The sequence below is a fragment of the Vanellus vanellus genome (genome assembly GCF_965231255.1).
Source record: "Vanellus vanellus genome assembly, chromosome: Z".
Lineage (NCBI taxonomy): Eukaryota > Metazoa > Chordata > Aves > Charadriiformes > Charadriidae > Vanellus > Vanellus vanellus.
In genome coordinates this window covers 27,098,649-27,114,112 of record NC_138908.1, presented here as the reverse complement: position 1 = coordinate 27,114,112, position 15,464 = coordinate 27,098,649, and the positions used below count along the sequence as shown (strand labels likewise).

At 38.3% G+C, this 15,464-nt stretch overlaps 1 protein-coding gene across 2 annotated transcripts in view; it reads right to left on the bottom strand.

Annotated features, from left to right (window-relative positions):
* Positions 1-15,464, bottom strand: part of EFNA5 (ephrin A5) — a gene marked incomplete at both ends in the record, with an annotated part of 208,357 nt that overhangs the window by 27,868 nt on the left and 165,025 nt on the right. For both annotated transcript variants that reach the window (XM_082498097.1, XM_082498098.1), the window contains one exon: positions 7,200-7,492. In XM_082498097.1, coding sequence (XP_082354223.1) covers positions 7,200-7,492 — 293 coding nt within the window. The remainder of the gene's footprint in view (positions 1-7,199; positions 7,493-15,464) is intronic.

The following is a 15,464-nucleotide window of genomic DNA, read 5'->3' as shown; positions in this document are numbered from 1 at the left end:
GGTTCAACAACTAATATCTTTGTCTTGTTATAAATGTACTTTAAATGTATTCTTACACATGACTCCAGTAACATTATATTCAACTTATGCTTATATTCAACTGCTAATAAAATAATTTTAAAAGTCTTGTGAAATATACGAAAAATTGAGAAAAGAGATTGCTAAACAATGACCTAGCCATGTCAGTTGCTCACGTCTGAATTACACAACACTGTAATCTTCCTCACTGGAACATACTTTTATTTCTGAACAAATATATGCTTTGCTTCTGCACCTCTCTCTGAGAAAGAAACACATTTTCTACCTTGTTGATGTGCCTATGTAGTTTTGACTCCCTTCTACTTCTTTGACTCCTTGCACTTCTTGATGCTATTTAGAGAAAGGACCTAAGGAAGACAGATCCCACCTCCATGAAGTGCCAATGGGAACTGCACACATAACTCCATTCCCCTGGGGAAAAACAAGTTCATGACTTCTCTGTGCATCACCAGCCAGAAGCAGGGAGGTTTTAATACTAAGCCCGCTTCAAGATGAGAAGGTTGCATTCCTTTACAGTCCCCAGGATGTTGAAGAAAGACACAACATCTTTTCCAGCCTAGGTCTACTTTATTTCTGCTCAAGATTTCTCAGGCAGAAATATATTCACATGCGTACAGACAGCAAGCCCTGCTGCAGCTGCTGCTACAGATCCTGACTTCAGTCCCAGTATAGGGCTCTATGCTGTAGGATAGTGGATTCCTCAATGCCTCACAGCTGAACATCTTCTACAAAACCCTAAAATATTAGAGAGAAGTAGTCCATATGCAGTTTTTAGTGATACAGGCATACACAGGAAGATGAGCCCGTATTACTAAAAGCAGATGTATTAAAAAACACATAAGAAGAAATCCAAGCTCATATCTTCACAATATCCCCACCTACAACTATTAAAACATGTGTGTTAAGCCATTCTGGTGTATTTTTCCCTGAACACGTTTTGAACACCACTACGACTGAATTGTCAAGGCTCTTTAAATTGATTAATACACTGCCATTCTGATTATCGTTCAAATAATTAAGATCATTTCACCCCCAGAAGATCAGCAACAGCAATGTTATTCCCCATATCCATCATCGAGAGCCTGGTTACTTTTGTGTATAGAGGTATGGCACAAATGAGACTCTGATACACCTTCAAACCATTCTTAATTCCCTAAAGCAATGCCGTATCTAGCTAGCTATACCACTTGATACTTTAAATATTAAATATCCATGATGTAAAAGAGAAGCCAGGGACATTTTAGAGGCAGTAAAAATCTCATTTGGCCAATAATGTAGATCTGAGGATGACCTACTGCTTTCCTGAGGGAAAGTGGAAACATCTGGAAGTCTGAAAAGATTTTTCTGTAATTTTTCAGAATAAAGCACTTCTATGCATTTCTGAATACTCTGTGAGAAAATTTATTCTACATGATTTATACTGCCTTGCCAAGAATCTTGAAGACAGGAGTATGAACTGCATGTGCCATTTTGAGCCCATAGTCTTGGCCACCTTGTCTGAACAGCATGCATTACTGGGGAATAAAAAGAAAAAGTTATTGAGCATTACTTAGCATCCTCCTATGTTATGGCCTCCTCTAGTATCAGAGAGTTAGGTAGTTTAGGAAGAAATTTATTTCTTTTAAATCTGAGTATTTACGTATACGGAGTTTAATGTTAAGTATTAACTTATGAAGCAAGATCATCAGCCAGTTGCTCAACATACAGAAGCATTTTTTCATTGAGGGAGTTTGGTTTTGGTCTATTGGTTGCAGGCATGCATATATACTCAGTTTGTATCATGACACACAGACAGTATCAGCATAGAAAGTGCTGCCTTGGTGAGTTAGTCTGAGGAACAGGGAGACTAACATGCTGATGACATGGAGGCAATGAAGTACAACACTGTTATTCCAAATGTCACTGCTACGTTATTTCCACTTCTGTTAGCATCTGCTCCATGTTACTAAATGCATACTTCCAATACAGCAGCTCATTAAACAGGTTTCAGTTTGCTCAGAAATCAAATTAGAACACTGTTACAGAGTTATAAGTCCTCAGATAATTATTAATAATATTCTCCACTTCTATGAGTTCTTTCATCCAAGGAATCTACATGCTTCACCTTATTAATCTCATAACATCACAGTGAAGTACCACTGCAAAGATCCTCACCCACCACTGAAGTGCAGCCACCTCTGAGATGTTAAGTTGTAGCTGTTGAACATCAAAACTGATTTAAAGCAAGGAATGATGAATGGTCCACCAGGATTTAAAGGGCTGTGGGTAATTCATTCTATTGTACTTCCAGAACACTGGAATTTAAATACTTGCTTTTAAGAAAGTTGCAATGGGATTTTTACAAGATTCACAAATGTTAAAAATTACAGTAATCTACAGCCACCAGTATGGAACACTTAGTCACCATTTCCCTTAGGGCAGGTGTGTCACATATGGCCTTATCAAGTTCCTATTGCTCCTTGGTGGTCTTTTATCCAAGGTCTAACCAAGGTATCTTTTTAACATTTGTGATTTGATGATCACATAACAACATTCAATACATGCTTTATTTTCCTACAAAATGAACTGGTCTTCATCAATCATGTTCATGAGAAATTAAAAAAAAAAAAAAAAGACAAAGGAAAGAAAATCCTGTCCCTCATCCTTTCTGTCTGCGGGCACTCCCTCATTTGTCGATCGTCCAAAATCAGTACTTCAGCAGAAAGCAATGCAAGTCACTGGTCTTCCTACATGGGTGAAGACCTTATACAATATGCTCATGAGACAGCTTTCGAAGGTGCAGATACATAGTATATCCTCCCCTTTTTTATATTTCTGTCGCTATCAGGATCTTAATGACACTTGAATTTTTGAAGCATATGAATCCAAATCAGCTTCTTTCAACTTGTTATCTGAAAGACATTCATTCCCTTTGAAAAACTCAAACAATAGAGACCAGCACTTCCATGGGTTCTCTCTTCATTTTCTTATATGGATTTCTCCTGAGTCCCAAATTATTCAACAGTTTTTAATGCTCCCTTTGAGGATTCTAAGAACACTACCAACGTCAAAATCTATTAGACGCTGGTGATTGTTTCTGCTTTCTTTTTAGCAGGACCAGCACTTAATTCTTCTGATGCTTTCTAACAGAAACCAGTCCTTTAATCTACACACCAGGCTAAGCATGAATTCCCTTTCAAAGGTCACCTTCCTTGTCTGTCTAATATTATCACACAAAAATATTTTTTAAAGTACACATTTATCAAACCCTTTCAATTGCTTTGATTTCATTCAGAACATCTTGAGTGACTCTGGTAAACCAGCTATCAAAGCAGGATTCATAGTAGAGTGGCATGTCTGAGCCCACTGCTGTCAAAGTAGGAGCAGTGTTTATGCTGATCAGATCTTCATTGAAAGATTCATTGGGGACCTGGCAATAAACAATGTTTCCCCAAAAGAAAAGTGCAATTAACACACTAAAAATGTTTGTAATTCCCTCAGCATCCTTTAATAACGTTCTTTAGTTAACCTTCGGTTTTTAGCTTTTGGTGCAAACCAGGATATCTGGAGAGAGAGTTCCAAAAGGGATCTTCTAACCTCATGTCTTCAAAAAGCAATAAAAAAACACAAACACCAGCAGTACCTGCATTAACTAACACCTGTGGTATTGAAGACAGACAGCCTTTTTTCACTTGCTGAAAGACAAATGCAGTCTTTGCTTTCAAAGCAAAAAGTCTGCTACTTAAAATTATACATTTTAGGACCCTTTCCCCCCCCCCTCCTTGCTTTTGTGTTCATCTACCCTTGCAGAGTAACCCACCTTAACCTGCATACCCAAACTTATGTTCTCTTCCGAAGGACATTAAAATCACTGTCATACCACTAAGTATTTAGTTTCTACTTTCTCTATATTTCATTTGCTTCTGTTTCGGTAGTAACACTATTTTGTCTGTTTTCAGGCTAAAATACACTAACCTGAGGTGAGTGCCTCCTAAGAATTAAGTAAAAATTGAGACTTCAGGTCATGATATATTATTTACTTTCCCCAACCCCACACTGTGCACTCCCTAACTAAATAAAAGTCAATTTCTCTGTAAATATTTAATAACCTTTTCTTCTTTCAAAAGTAAACTCAATTAGTGCTTGTTGATTGCATGTCTGCAATTCACTTCTTCAATGTAAATTTGATATCAGAAAGATAGATTATTTTTTTCTTGTATTTTCCTAGAATGAACATGCAAAGGGAGATCCAAGTTCATCTGAGCAATATATGAAGGCAGTGGCACAACAAAGAAAAATGGCATTTTCAAAACCAACAGTTCAGAAAAAGAGACAGCAATTGTTCTCAAATTATTGCATTTTCTGATAATAATGGAAGCAAGAGAGGCAAGTAACATCCTTAAAAGGTAAATTGCAAAGATTTTCAAAAAAGCACCAGCTGAATACCTAAAATACCCAACTAACCACTTAATATTTCTGTCTTTCCAGAGGTCTAGACCACACGACATATTTTGTAACCCCTAAATAGAATATACCTGACATAGTCAGACTTCCCCCTCTCCTGCAGAGAGGGCTAAGGTTTCAGATCTGCTGAAGAAAGGAAACCTGGTGAAGCAGTAATTTCTTTAATATGCAAACACAGAAAGGTAACAAAGGCGGTCTCCATAGCCTAGACTAGAGCCTGCTTACAATTTTGATGAGGAAACAAGGAACAACATTTCACCATGTTGTTTCTTCAGCACAAACTAAGAGGAAAACATTCCAGGATGGACAAGCCTCCCCTGAGAAGGTTTGCATTTAATGGTTAACTTCGTGTACAGTGCTTCCCTGCAACTGCTGTAATGACAACCTTGTTACTGTCCTCAACAGAGTGAAAGATGAAGGCAAAAACTACTTAAGCTACAGAAAAGGAGGAAAAATGCTTTTGTGTCTCTGAAACATGCCTAAAAATTTAATTTCAGTGAATACCAGGCCAATAAGCTACTAGTAAATGAACATCTCTTTGCTACTAATTTTTTGCTATTTTACCTTTCATTAAAAAAAAATAATTTCATCTAAATGCAGTTGAATATCATAAAGCTCTTCATATTTTAAAGCACTTTGGAACAATTATTTTGAAGAGAGCCCTTGACAGTTAAATGATTCAGTTAAATGAATGTTATAGAAGATACATAATGATTTTTAGTGAAATATTGAATATAACCACAAATGAGGAAAACCAGACATAAGCAACCTGGGTGTATTTGAATAATAATGTCTTGCTTGAGAGTTCAATGGATTTTGTATGTTCTAACAATGAAGCTATTAGCTAGAGAGACCAAGATGAGATTTTTCATATTTTTTTCCTTCACTTGCATATTTGGTTTCCACCTTTATTAAACATTGCTCTTTCTTTTTTAAATTTTAGAAAACCAATTTTTATTTTTTTTAAATGCTTGCAGCTACTGATGCCAGCCCTGTGCTACACTTTATTGCAACTATGTGATCGTAAAGACTCCATTCCTTAGCTTAAGTATTCCTGCTTGTTTTACTGATGATACTCAGAAACTGAATTAAAAAAAAACCCGAAACCAACCAACCAAAAAAAAAACCAAACCACCAAAAAATCCAGAGCTTCCAGGGAGTCTGATAGTGAGTTCTGAATGACACAAAATTTCTGTTAAAGTTAATGGGAAGTTTTTGTGAGTGACACGAGTAGGACTGGGCCTACACAGTACAGATTTATTCATCCTAGAACATTATCCACTTAACTCTGATATCTTTACATGATTTCTCATGACCATACTAAAAGAAAAGTTTTAAGTAACATTACAGTTTGCTTTTAAAATTATTTTTATTATAGTTATTATTATTATTGTGCTTCAGGACAAAAAGGCGGCACTGTTCTGATGCTGAACTACTCATTAGAGGTTTTTATTTGCTGGAAGAAAAAGAAATGAATGGAAAACTGTCCACTAGTAATGTATTTCCCTGTAGATTTAGGAAAGGAAAAGAAAAATCTCAATGCTGAAGAAATGAAGCTTTAAAACAGGGATCATACATACTCGATTTCTCTGGTGAAATGAGGTGGAATGACTGTTTCACAGTAGAAAGGCCAGCTATGCATATGAAGGCAATATTTATTGGGATCTACAGTCTGTCTAAAGCTTTCAACTTTCTAGCCTAACACTAAAACCAGAAAAAAAAAAATATTGCTGGAGCAGTCAAAATTTGTTAGGAGTGGACGATTCAGGTACAAAACAAATTCATGAAATAAGATCTTTGTTGGAGGATTAAACAAACAAGACAGCTTAAGCAATATCAACTGCACAGTGGAGTCGGAGAATCAGTTTGCTTTGCCCACTGGTTTTTAACCTCCTGATGTTTCCACTTCCTTAGCCCCAGATGTTATCCTGCATCTCCTCTTCGTCCTCAGCACAGCCCCGATGAAGGCCTCCGTGGAGGGGAGTGCAGAGCTCTGGGAGAGTGCTCTCCATTGCTTTGGGGAGTGGGCATGGAGGTGTGTGAGCCCGTTCACACCCCCTGCCTGCCACCTGCTCCCATGGCACCCCACATCGCCCATGCTGACAGAAACAGCTCATCCAAGAAAAAAGGAGGGGAAAAAACAGGAAGGAAGAAAAAAAGGAGCCACTTGGCTTGATGCTAGCAATATTCACCGTAAGAAATTACAATTTTAAATACCACTGGACTACGGACATCAGCAGCCATACCACTTACAAATTACACAGACCTCACTTTCCTTGGGTGATAAATATTACAGAGACAAGAGTATGTCATCTCAGCAAATAAGAAAATCCAGGAGTTTCACATGCAAAGGATTAATTATTTTTCCTCGAATTTGGGGACAGCTTCCATCCTACCCTTCTTGCCCCTACCCCCTCCTCCTCCTCCTCCACCTCAGAGTGCTGGAATAAACGTTAATGTGTTTTGCTTTAAAAGTCAGCCACAGTTCAGTGAACAGGCTGACATGCTATTTCATGTGAGAAAAGACGCTGTGATTTAATCTCATTTCCACTAGCTAGATTCCTAGCTAATATCTGGGGATAGTTAAGCCTGCATTCACTGTAAGACATCTGCATTATATACCGTTTGGCCCTCTGCGTTTCCACAGAGCATAGGTGAAAAATTAGCTGGGTTTCTTGCACCTGCTGTGCAACAGTGGTAAATCTCTATATACTCACAGATGTAGAAATATTCTCGGCCTGGCCTGAACTCAAATCCTAGTGAGAAGGGAGTGAAGAGCTGGAACTTTTCCGAGAACTTCAATGGTCCATTCGGGGAATGCGGCCGATTACACTCCCACCTCTTGAACCCTTTGGAGGTGTGATCACAGGAGCTGTAGCCATCAAAGTTCACCATGTATAGAACATAGCGTTCGGTCTTATCTTCCGGCACTGAGTCTTCATAGTGAGGGCAGAAGACATCTAGGTAGTCATTGATGCAGACATCGATGTGGTAGTCGCCCTGCTGGAATCTGAAATCACAGGAAGAGTTCAGACATAAGCACAGTTAACTCAGGATGACCTTGTTGCAGGGTAACATTCTCATAAAAGGGGCATCACTAATGGCACTTCATTTCACTCCAGCCATGCATATTCACTCTTAAAAATAACCCTTACAATTCACCAGAGCTGTCAGAGACTGCTTATGCAGGGCTATGATCATACAACCTTCTGGATAAAGGTTTTGCTCTCTTCCCTTAGTAAATGAGTCTGTTGCTAACACACACAAAGTTATAGACTTTTTTTCCCCTATGGTTTATTGAATAAACAAACAAACCAAGTATCTGCTTTATTTTTTAATTGGAGAAAGAGCAAGAATTAGCAAAGAAGCCAAAACTGTATCAGCCTCCCCAAATCAGTGTCTATATAAACATCTATAAATGCATGCAAATAAATAACCCAAACATATCCTCCTCTCTGAATCAGGCAGTAATCACCCCTGTGCTGAAAGCGGATTTGACTGCAAGTACTTAGAGTTACTACAAGAGCACAAACAGGTTTCCTCTTTCTTCATGAATAGCAGCAGTTTGTCAAGATGCAAAGAAAAGCGTGTATCGCTTTTTAAAGATATTTGAAAAACAGTGCATCTCCTTTGCCAAAAGTACACAGTGGAGACATTGCTCTGTTCAGATAAAAGGATTCTGGGATACGATTAGCAGCACTCAGCCTAATGTGACAGTTCTGAATGAGTGCCAGCTGAGAAACGCAGCACAAGGCACCAGCCCAGATGCACTTTATTATTACTATTATTATTACTGAGGACTCCTTAGAGATGTGAGATTCTTGTTTTGTTGGGGGTGGGGAGGGTGTCCTTTTTTTTCCCCCTCCACATTTCACTTACATTACTTCTCTAATGCCTACCACAGTATCTGGAAGAAACTATGGGAACAAATTCACTGCCTCCATGGGAGCTTATACCATGATGGATTTAATGATTCCATAAACCAGGTCTGTACGTCTATCAAACTCCCTGGGGCAGCCAAAGAAACCAACCACTGACCTACTCCACTTCAGGCTGACTGGGCTACTAGTAGCTTCTCTCTTTCGCGGCTGCAGTTGTCAAGTGTACCACAGAGCAATAAAAAGGCCATGACAGATTTAACTATAATACTTCTTTTTAGCTGAGGGGCATATTTTAAACACCTGATGGGCTTGAAATCTGCCATCTGGATCCCTCTATCTAATTTCAGAGAAAAAGCAATGATCTGCTGGCCCTCCAAGGATAAATTCAGAGCAAACTACACCTTTTCATATCCCTACAATAATTTAACTTCAATAAAATAGCTTTTTAAAGGGGAAAAACTGAACACGCATCAAAGCATGATATATCTGTATAATTTCAGCCAATGCACAGCCTCATGGTTTCATTCTGTAACATAGAAAAGCCTCCCTGAACCACAGTTCTTCCAAGATAATTTACATTTATCTAAATCATTAGTTAAAATATATATTTTTGTACTCCAGTGCTTTCAAAACCTGTCACTGGAACAGATACTGTCTTAACACATTTGCAAAAATGTATTGTTTTCAAATTGGTGTCTGTCCTCTGTATCAGTTAACAGTATACCATTTCTTATAGGTAATGAAAAAGAGTACCTTCTAAGTTATGAATTTGAAAGCCACGCTCTGGCAATGATATCTTTTTTTGTTTTAATTGCAGTTTTAGTAAGTAAAAATGAATATATATTTTTATATATGCGTGTGTGTGTGCTTCTTTTTAACCACGCAGGTGACAGACAAGGCAGTTTTCTCAAGGGATTCTCAAGGTTGCCTCTTATATCAGCCTGTTCCTTCAGAATAATGCACAATTACGGTTTTGAGACAGAAACTACATGCTTCCAGAACTACACTTATGTAATTGTAGACATTCAGGATCGGAGAGGTCTCCTTAACATTAGACTTTTACAACAAAAACAACTTTACGTGAACTGCTTCTCCACATTCTCATTAAGTCAACAGAGAGAAACAGGAACTCCTCTGGCCAGAATTCATCCGGCCTGTTTAGGCCCAAGGTACACTGGAATGAGATGGATCACGCTGCAGAAGCAGCTATTTCTCTCCTTTAACCAAAAGGACAGTCTAGACAGACGTTTTCCAGACAGTCTGCACTGTAAATAGCTGAATTTGAAGGGAAGAACCCAACCGCACAGTCTATGATAATGGAGATGATAAATACAAAGAGACAAATCACACCTTAAATCTGCGTTAGCAATGAAATCAAACTTGCAATCTGCACCAGTGAGCTGTTCTACCCAATACGGCATGCAAAGAGCTCACCTGACTCCCTTTTGGCAAAGTCCCCTACTGTATTCTTGTTAAACAAACAAAACCACAACACAACTGTCCTCTTTGATCACTGGTAATTTAGTAGATTCATTCTTATTTCTGCTTCCCTAAGTGCTGAAGCAGTTAAGTGTCTTCATCCGCCCCAGTACACCCTTGCCTGTCAAACACGTGGAAAGAAGCAAGCACTGCCTGCAAAGCGGGTCTGAGGGTGAAACACACAACCAAGTCCTATTTATCCCAGTGCCCTTCCCTCCCCGCTCCTCTGCTCTCTCAATATTTTCATTCCACAGTCATTTGCCGTAGCTAGAGAGTGTTTACATTTACATGTCTAAAAAAGGAAGATGGTGCATATTTTAAGTGATCTAAACTGGCCTTTAGCCGATATTGCTGGCACAGCAGTGAACCTGCTCCAGGGAAAAGATGTACCAAGGTATTTTATCAAGCCGCTCTGAGTGAAGTGTCTTCACTCTATATAGTAACAGCAATACTGAAAAGAGATTATAAACCAACTAGGAAGCAGAAAGCAGGTATTTATTTCCCCTCTTGTAATATCTTAGGGAAGTCAGTAATCAAAACTTCAGCATGCGTACTGAAGAGATGTAGAACTAATTTTATTTTTGCAAAAGAGGCTGCGACATCTCCAGCATGCCTCTTGGAGTGAACTGAGACTATTCTCGTTTCTCCAGCTGCAAGGCAGTGTGTTGTATTTACCTTCTCAAAGAGGAAACACCAAGGCCTCTAACCTGAACAGAAAGGCAAGGGATGGTCATGAGTAACTCACAAAAAAAAAATCATCAGCTCAGACTCCTCAAAGCTATTAAAGGAAGCACTTCAGAAACACATTTCCAAGAATTTTAAACCATATCCGAGAGGAAAACACTTAACAGTGTTAAGTGTAATTATTAGTAATGTCAGGTATTAGAGTGAAACAAAAGTTCCACTTCAAAAGGAAACATTTATCAATGTTTAGCCACCTAGATATGTTGAGGACCAAAACACATAAGGGGAAAGTGGAATCCGTTAACATATATTTGTAAAAGAGTCAGGAATGGCAGATCTCCTGATGACTGCATTTAAGGTTTAAGAAGTTTGTCCCTTTTCCCAGTCCTATTTAGAATAGAAAGCTTGCTTTCCTACACCCTCTAGTAATGCTACTGATGTACTTTTCTCAGTTAGGTCTTCATCCTGTTCTGGCAGATTCTCATCCAGACTCCCATGCCCTTCTGAAACCATGCCGTAATCACGATCTTTACATAAATCCCACTACGAAGGAGAAACCAGTCCTATCTAGACTTTGCATAACAGAACATTGTGTTGTGGTAGAAACCAACCAAAAAGGCTTCTCCAAAACTCTGACGGGATCTACAAACCTTCTTGCAAATACCGTCATTTGTCTCCATACACTCTGGCTTACACAGAGCAAAACACAGCCATTCTTCAAACATAATTAACCTTTGTTTTGTGTCAGGTGGCATTCAAACAGTGCCTCGAAAACCTGAATACTACAAAGCTAGCTATTAGGCAGTAGAGCTCTAAAAGCCATTTTGGAGACAGAGACAGATAGTTAAGTAGCTTCTAAACCTAAACATTTCCATAACCAACAAACATCAGCTTGCTGCACAAAACTTGCATGCTCCTTCCAGCAAAAACAGTCATATGAATGTTTCTGTGCTTAAGTGCCACTGGTGAAATACCCAGGTATTCAGGATGCAGAGAAGAACTTCATGGTAATTTTAACCACAGAAACACAAGACTAGCAAAACACTTTCAAAGTAATTAATGCCTTCTATATTTTGTTTATCCATTAACACAAGTGAGAGTACGCAGTCTGTGTGCATGCTTCTGTTCATCATTTTAAGTTCTGAAGCATATGTGGCTCGTCTTGAATTTAATAACTTTGCTGGTCACTGAAACAAGTGGTGATTTATTTAAAAAGATACTTAGAATGCAACAACAGTGTGTTTGGTTTTGTTTCTTTCTTCCTTTCTTTCTTGGAATAAACACTATAAAAATCCAGTTTAAGAACTGCACAAGTAACACTAATTGCCCATTATCATTTAGATAGATAAAAAATTTCAATAGCTTCTTGCTTGTTGCTTCCCATACAAATCTTATTAGTTATATTCTATGACCTCTTCCTGTAAAATTGACACACCAGATGCTCTACTTCAAGATAAGTGTACTGGAAAATGTTCCTTTTACTATGTCAACCTTTCTTTATTTGGAGTCTGTTCTGTCAAATGCACGCGGCAAGGCTTCACTGGAAAACAGAAAAGACTTCAAATAACTGCTCTAACAATGAATTATGAAATTCTGGTCTTCAGTCTGGCATCAGAAGGGACCAGATGCAAACGGCCCCAGTTCTGCTGCCTGGAGCCTGCACAGCCTGTAACACCAATGCGCAGAGGACACTGTCACTGCTGAATGCCTTACACCAGTTGTCTTGCTCTCAAATGATAATCTGGAATCCAAAGCAACATCAACAAAATTCACTCAATTGATTTATCCTTGGGGTAAATACAAACAATAATCACCCACAGTTCTTCAGAAACAGCACAGCAAAAAGTTACTTGTTCTGTTTCCTAAGGAAAAAAGGCTTCTGTGAGCAGCACACGTACATACCCCTGTAACTGCTGGTCACTCAGCTCCTTCTTTTTACTTTCACAACCACAAAGCCAGTTTTAACTAAATTTAATGGTGACAGAGAGGTCTCAGAGAGAAGCCCGTTCCTACAAGTACCACGAAAAAAGCAGCCAGGTGAGAAGATCCCCTAAGTATCTCAACAAAGGCTGAACCACCAGTAGGTCAAATGTTATTAGACAATAGAAACATCTCTTCCAAATGCTGTAGACACAGGAAAAGCTTCAACTGGAAAAATACGGAAATAGATTGAAAATTAAGCTTATTTCTATTAGCTAGTTATGAAACTATTTGCCTAAATTACTAATAGCAGAGAGATGAGTATAAAGTAGGTCTTTGTACCTGCAATGACACACAAACCCCAAACATTTTCTGGAAAACGTCAATATCTTTTAAAAGGACAGCATTTTAATTGCTCTTAGGATGTGATGATGTCAGTTATTTACCATTTCACGCTACCGAGCTTGTTCACAGCTTTTGACTCTGTTTAGATGGCAAGTGTAGTACATTAGACCATCCCTAGCTTTACTCACACGCTGTGACTGGAATACAGCAGGGTAACTTGAGCCTCGTCACTCTTTTAGACAGTCCGAGCCCCCTCATTTCAACTAATGTAAAGCTGTTATGTGTGATGGGGGAAATCTTGTGGTTGTTAATTATCTGAGGGGTTGTGGGATTAAGTGTACCATTTTGCTGCAGATAATTTTAAAGATGCTATTTCTGTGCTACGCAAAAATAACCTCTTTAATGCTTTTCTGCTCTTTTTACTGGCTTTGTCACAACATTTAATAAACTCTGTTCCCATAGCTCTGCTGACATCAACAATGATTCTAATGCACAAACAATGAAGTAATCAAAGAGCTATTTTAATTTTAGCTCTATTCAAACCAAAAGAAAATTCAACATTTTCCAGATGCTAAGAGAAGTGGGTTTGCTAACAGTAGCAAGCCAGTGACATTTTAGATCTCTAGCAGGATATTGCTACCCTGAGCAAGCAAACAAAAAAACCCTGTAATATAAAGGAGCTGTCTCTGACCTTTTAGTCCTTAGGTTACAGTTTCACAAGTTAAGACAAGTTCAAAACACCATGAGAAAACACTATGTAGGAAGCAAAATACTGACTGACAAAACAAAAGAGAAACAACTAATCAAGGCTGTTGTTCAAAAAAACAGTGTTCAAAAATTATGCCTAGAAAAGACTGCAAGTTAAGTACACAATGCAGAAAGAAACTTATTCTCTTGTCATTAAGTCCTCTATTCAATTACCATTTATTGGAGTAATTAAACACTGGGAAAGGATGCCAGGCTAATTGTTAGATTATGATAATTACACAGCTTTGCTGTGCTACAGCTGATCAAAATAAGATGTGGTCACACGCACTCAGCTAAAGCTTCTCTGCAATCATCAGGCTTCCATGGGAAACTTATTACTATAATAAGGCCACTTATTACTAGTTCATTATCAATCAGGCAGAGAAACTTATTATTTGTAACCTTCATTTTACTCTCCCACCCACTCTGCCAGAACAAGCCTCCCAAAAGGTTGCACCCAGGTCTCTGCCTTCGGCTGGCTCCCTTCCATCACAATTACACAGCTGAGCAGAATCAGGCTCCTGCACTTGAAAGAGTTCATCAGACTTCAAATATACTGTTTCACAACCGGCTGCAAGAGCCTATCACGTTTCTTGAAAGAGCTGAGTGATCTTCTTGCGTTTCACTTCACATGCATCTGTCGGAGATCTACCTTTCCCTTTTATTCCTCCTATGTCTCTCTCGCCTGGCAGATTTTTCACACTCCTTGGATGGATCCAAAAGCAAAAATGCCAAACAAATGAAAATCAAAGAACAGAGCTGCATTAAGCTGGACTTAGGAGAAAAAGCGTCAGTTTTATGTGGCTTGTCTCCCTGGAGAATCTTATGCCCTTCTTATCAGCCAATGGTACAAGGGAGACATTGTGCCTTCCTATTTTGAGGGTTACGGTTTTTCCTTGTTAAGTAACAAGATTCTGATCAGTTACCATTGTATCTGGTACTTCATACTGCCTATTTAAATGAGACAAACAAGTGCATCTACTACAGGGACTAAAACATGGGAAGAAACATGAAACAAATCAGAGCTAGCATTTAGGTTTTTAAAGAAAAGAACACATTAAGCATGGAGTAGCTTTAAAGGGTCAAAGAATGTTTGGCCAAAACAGAATAAATTCACCAAAAAATATTAAACTCAATATAATTATTTTTATTCTGTACTAATACAAAAACTAGATCCTTTGAAATGTCAGAAGCACCTATGCCTGCATAGGCAATTGATCTGGAAACTGTCCTTAGATAGGACTGGCCAACGTTTGCAACACTGTTGAAGTAACTGCTCAAACTTCATTTTTGCCATGCTGTCGAAGTTTACAGCCATCCTGCAGATGACCAGTTACAACCTTTATTTCTCATAACTTCCAGAACGAAGAAATTTCCTCAAATAGAGTCTGGTAAAAGTCTTTAACTTTCTGAAAAACAAACCAAAACCAAAACCAAACACTCCATTTTTGTTGGGGCTTTGTTTGTCTGTTGTTTTTTTTTTTTTTAATAAAACTTGATTGTTGAAAACTTCCTAATATGCCTTGACTGAAACACTCCTTTGCAAAGCAAAGAAAGCCTTAATCCAGGAGGCGGCTTGTATTAGCAGAATCATGGCAATAAAGACTGCAAAACACAGGAGGGAAGGAGTAGGTTTGAATGGGAAAGGGATATATCTATTTAATATGTAAGAGTTCTTTGAATGACACATACTGTGTTAATTCCATTAATCTGAAAGATCTGAAATACCTTTTTTTCTGATTCTATTGCTGAACAAAAATTTCAGTTGCATCATAACAGTTAACAATTACATTGAATTTAAACTTCAGACATATCTTTTATTTCTTTTTATGCTTTAAAAGCTCTTTAAGAAATAAATTCTGCAAAAATGTGTTTACTCCACTTACTGTTAATAATTTCCCCCTTACGCTCATAACTGTTTATTTG